Consider the following 4,642-nt stretch of genomic DNA (forward strand, 5'->3'; position numbering starts at 1 on the left):
CACTATGACGTCAATATTAAAAGCGTGGTGGAAGTCAAACTTCAGTCCTACACGATTTATAGTATAACCTTGTATTTCTATTAAACTTGAAGCTAAGGAAAAGAAAATTCATTCTTCAGATTACCAATTCTAAAAAAGCGTACCAGCTAATTAAAAATACACTCAATTTACATCACTAGATAAAATATCTTAATAAAATCGTCTTAAACTTTTTACCTTGTGTACTACCTGGAAAAAAATATCAAAATTTTCAAGAACCACTATAATTTAAAACTTTTAAATATATATGACTGTAACTTATGCAAAATAGATGTTTGGATAACATTTTTTAAAAATAAAAAGACATATTATTTGGATTTTGACATATTAATTGACCCTTTTTTTAATATAAAAACTCCATATAAGACTTGTCTTAATAGATATAAGCAATATTAGACAAATGCAGATAGTTATGTCAAATTTGGCGATTAATTCAAGAAAAATGGAACCCAATGTCTTTTAACATTAAAAGTAGGTTATCAAGTCAATTTTCTCAAATATGTATTAAAAATATTTTCTGGTTAATTGACAATCTCAAATCCGTTCTTCCTCAGTGTTAGTGTGACAACAACTCCAGAGATTAAGTTGGCTCTAATTCTCTCGTGTACTTATTGATTAGTCTTTGGTTCACTCTCACTCTCAAGTCAGGAGTCAGTACATTAGGCTCTGTAGTAAGGTCAAGATCACTTATAATTGTTATGACGTCTTCAAATGGTGCAATCCCTGTTCGTGTAGCTGTTCGTTTCCGTCCTCTTAATGAAAAGGAATTAAATGAGGGCTGTGAAGACGCAATTCAAGTCCTTGAAGGAAAACAAATCTTTATCAAATCTACGAAAAATGCATTCACCTATGACTATGCTTTTGGAAATGATGTGGACCAGGAAGAAGTCTATAGCAAATCAGTCAAGGAACTTATTCCTCAACTCTTCAAGGGTTATAATGTCACTGTTCTCGCCTATGGACAAACGGGATCCGGAAAAACGCACTCTATGGGAACGACAAATTCTCCATCCACTTCTCCAGAACTCATTGGAATCATTCCCAGAGCCATCAAAGACATTTTTGAACATATTTCTCTAGAAGCATGTGAGGACGTGTCCTTCGTTACCAAAGTGTCATTTATTGAACTCTATAAAGAAAATCTCTATGATCTCCTCTCTAATAAGAGTCAGAGGAAAGAAGAATGTTCCCTAGATATTCGAGAAGATCCCAAAATTGGACTTTATATTTCGAATCTCTCTGAGGTTCCTGTGGATTCGCTTTCAGATACTATCATTCAACTTGAGAATGGATCAAAAAAGAGAGTCACAGCGGCAACAGCGATGAATAACGTCTCTTCGAGATCTCACGCTATTTTTACTTTCCACATTGAGGGAACTAACAGGAATAACGAGGTTCTTGTAGCAAAGTTCCACCTTGTTGACCTCGCAGGATCTGAGCGACAAAAGAAAACCAAGGCCACCGGCGAAAGACTCAAGGAAGGTATTGATATCAATAAAGGTCTCCTTGCACTTGGAAACGTTATCGCAGCTCTTGGAGAGGAAACGCATTCTTCAGGTTACAAGCACATTCCGTATCGAGATTCCAAGCTAACTAGACTTCTTCAAGACTCCATAGGGGGAAATTCTCATACACTGATGATTGCTTGCTCTTCACCTTCAGACTCGAATTTGGATGAGACGATTTCTACCCTAAGATATGCAGATAGGGCTAGAAAAATTAAGAATAAGCCTATTGTGAACCGTGAAGGGAAAGAAATGGATAAGTTGAAAAACGAAATTGCGAATCTTAAGGCTCAGTTAGAGGGTAGAGGTAATGGAAGTACGGATTTATATGCGAAGGGACAGGAATATGGAGACCTGCAAGACGAGATAGATAAGCTCAAAACTGAGAATAAGGAACTTTCTTATGCACTTATGAATATTCAAGAAGAAGTAGCTCTTCTTCACGAGGAAAATCTTAAATCGGAAGCCTTAAATGATAAATTAAAACTTGAATTAACAGAACTGTTCAAGGATCCTATATCAGATGATGAAAACTCAATTAATTCAAAAATCCAGCATTTGTTCAGTGTCAATGAAGATTCGAGGGAAACTATGATGGAGTCTACTCCTAATGAGACTAACTCAACGATCCAAGTTGAAAACGAAGATTCAAATGACGTTGATCAAAGTGAAATTGACACTACAAATGAAACTCCTGGTTCGATAGCATTGAGACAAAACAACATTGCCAACATGATCCAATCTATAAGTAAGAATATTCGAAAAAAAGAACAATTAGCCTCAACCATGACTTCTAATGATGAAACGTTCAATCGAATGAAGCTCAAGTATGAAGAGTCTATTCGAGACATGGAAGCCGAGATTCAGAAAATAAGTACTGAAAAAGAGGAGATTCTAAATGAGAGTAAGAGAGAGTCTAATTTGAGTATGGTATCCAAACAAAGAAAACTACAAATTCAAGAACTCAAAGCTATGATTCAAAATTTGAAGAAAAAATTAATGGAACAGGAAAAATTAGCTAAAATCAATGGAAAAAATAACTCTAAAATAGTCTCACTTGCATCTGAAATACTTCAAATGAAGCAACAAAAGGTCAAGCTAGTTAATCAAATGAAAGAGGAGGCACGAAAGGTTAAATCTTGGAAACTGAAGAAAGAACAAGAATTTACTAAAGTCAAGATTTCAGAGAAAAAAACTAATTTTAAAATATCTAAAATGGAAACACTTCATAGCAAACAAATCAATGTTTGGAAGCGTAAAGTAGAAGAATCAGCCGCTGTTAATGCAAGATTAAAGGCTATTGTGGATAAACAGAAAAGTTATCGTTCCAAAACATGTAAGTTCAATTATAAAAATTGCAAATGTTACTTTTAATGTTTTTATTTTTGTTTTTTAGCTTCTAACGGATTGGCTGGATCGGGTGGAAGGGTTCGTTCTTTAGTTGATAATGAAATTGAAATCTTGGTTGGCTATAAAGAAGCTGTACAAACAAGAGAAAACTTCTTGAAAGAACGAGCTACCTTGACGTCTCTCCTCAATCGATATCGTAAGGAACTAAAGTTCATCGTTTGTCAAGAAAAGTATAAAGAAATGCAGTGTAAAATTGATAATATTGAAAAAGAAATAGAAGTCCGATCGTCTGGGATTTCAAATTTGCAACACTATGTCGATGATCTCAATAAGTTCAAGAATGGTACTTCAATTCAACTGGATACCCTCCAAAACATGACTGAGACCAAACTAGCCATTGAATTTTTATTTGAGAAATGTGGAGATTCCCTTGCTAGTTTATCGTACACTCGTAATGAAAATAATGATTTATCCAACCAAATTGATCATCTTTCTAGGTTGTGCTCTCAACATGATAAAGATATTTCTGACTTGAAATCTAATCATGAGGATGTCATCATTCAAATGAGTTGTGAGCATGAGAAAAAGGTTAGATTCTTACTTAAACAATTACCGGGTTTTAAAGATTATGAGCCATCCTCTGAGACAGATGATCACTTCATCAACCAAGTCTCGGAAATTCGTCAAGTCTCAAAATTAACGGAGGCCCTATCTAAAATGAAGGAAGATAATCATCGTCTCAAATTAGCATTGGAGAACAAAACATTCTCAATGCCTCCTCCCACTCCTAAGGGTAGTAGAGAGGAATCAAACTTGTCCTACTCTCCGATTGAAACTGATTCTGATGAAGAAAATGTTCCTGAATGGAAACGCACTCCACTCTTCGCTCGAATCCGCAGTTTGAAAAGACAAAGTCTTACCAATGTACACAACTCGTCTCACAATTCCTCTAATAGTAAAAAATTAAATACGATGTTAGAAGAATTGAACTCGGATGATTCTAGTTCCGAGGAGGGCTCTCCTGAAAAGCGGAAAAAGTTAATGTCTCATTCTGGATGCAAATGTCAGAATAATTGTGATGATGTCAGTAACTGTAGGTGCCGTATGGACGATAAAATATGTCGGGATTGCTGTTGTTCTTTTAAAGGATGCAGTAACCGAAATCAATTTTTGGATGTACCTATCAATCCTGCATTAGTCGAAAATAATGTTGATCATTCTATATTGTAGTAGCTCTTATTATTAATCAAATGTATTGATACCTATGTATTCTAGTTATTTACAAATTGCATTTTACTAATAACTTTTAATCGCTTTTATTTAGTGATAATTTTACCCTCAGCATTATATAATCTATATATATGTTCTTTGATGTATTGACTTATGATTTTGACAAAAATAAATTTTATTATTGCTTTTTAATTACTTTCTTACGTTACAATCGTTTGATTATGTATTCAATAGTTATGATTTTCTTAATAAAATAAGTGCAATGAAAATTATTTTAAAAAATATGGTGTTTTTTTTTTATAATGTGTAATTTCAGAGATCAGATTTATCAATTTGAGTGCATTCTCATCGGTATTATCTTAATTTAGAGACGGGTCATAATTTGACTTCAGCAAAATTACTTTAAATTAAATAAAAATATATGTAATGGCAAGACAATATTTTAATCTAGTTTATTTTTTATGTATAGCAAATTAGTAGATGCATTATGCCAAGTACGTCAAAGAAGAACCACAAAT

The 4,642-nt window shown here is 33.7% G+C and overlaps 1 protein-coding gene across 1 annotated transcript; it reads left to right on the forward strand.

Moving 5' to 3' along the window:
- The first annotated feature begins 502 nt into the window (after positions 1-502).
- LOC121124282 (chromosome-associated kinesin KIF4B) lies at positions 503-4,406 on the forward strand. Its single transcript, XM_040719440.2, has 2 exons — positions 503-2,880; positions 2,941-4,406. Exons 1-2 carry the CDS (start codon positions 738-740, stop codon positions 4,122-4,124), a joined length of 3,327 nt encoding a protein of 1,108 aa, XP_040575374.1. The 5' UTR covers positions 503-737; the 3' UTR covers positions 4,125-4,406.
- The last annotated feature ends 236 nt before the right edge of the window (positions 4,407-4,642 follow it).

The sequence above is a fragment of the Lepeophtheirus salmonis genome, chromosome 9 (assembly GCF_016086655.4).
Source record: "Lepeophtheirus salmonis chromosome 9, UVic_Lsal_1.4, whole genome shotgun sequence".
Classification (NCBI taxonomy): domain Eukaryota; kingdom Metazoa; phylum Arthropoda; class Copepoda; order Siphonostomatoida; family Caligidae; genus Lepeophtheirus; species Lepeophtheirus salmonis.

What these genes read in the sequence shown, in the direction of transcription:
- LOC121124282 (XM_040719440.2), top strand. Translation starts at nt 738, where the DNA reads ATGACGTCTTCAAATGGTGCAATCCCTGTTCGTGTAGCTGTTCGTTTC. An exon ending in AAGTTATCGTTCCAAAACAT is followed by an intron (nt 2,881 to 2,940) that starts GTAAGTTCAATT and finishes TTTGTTTTTTAG; the next exon opens with CTTCTAACGGATTGGCTGGA.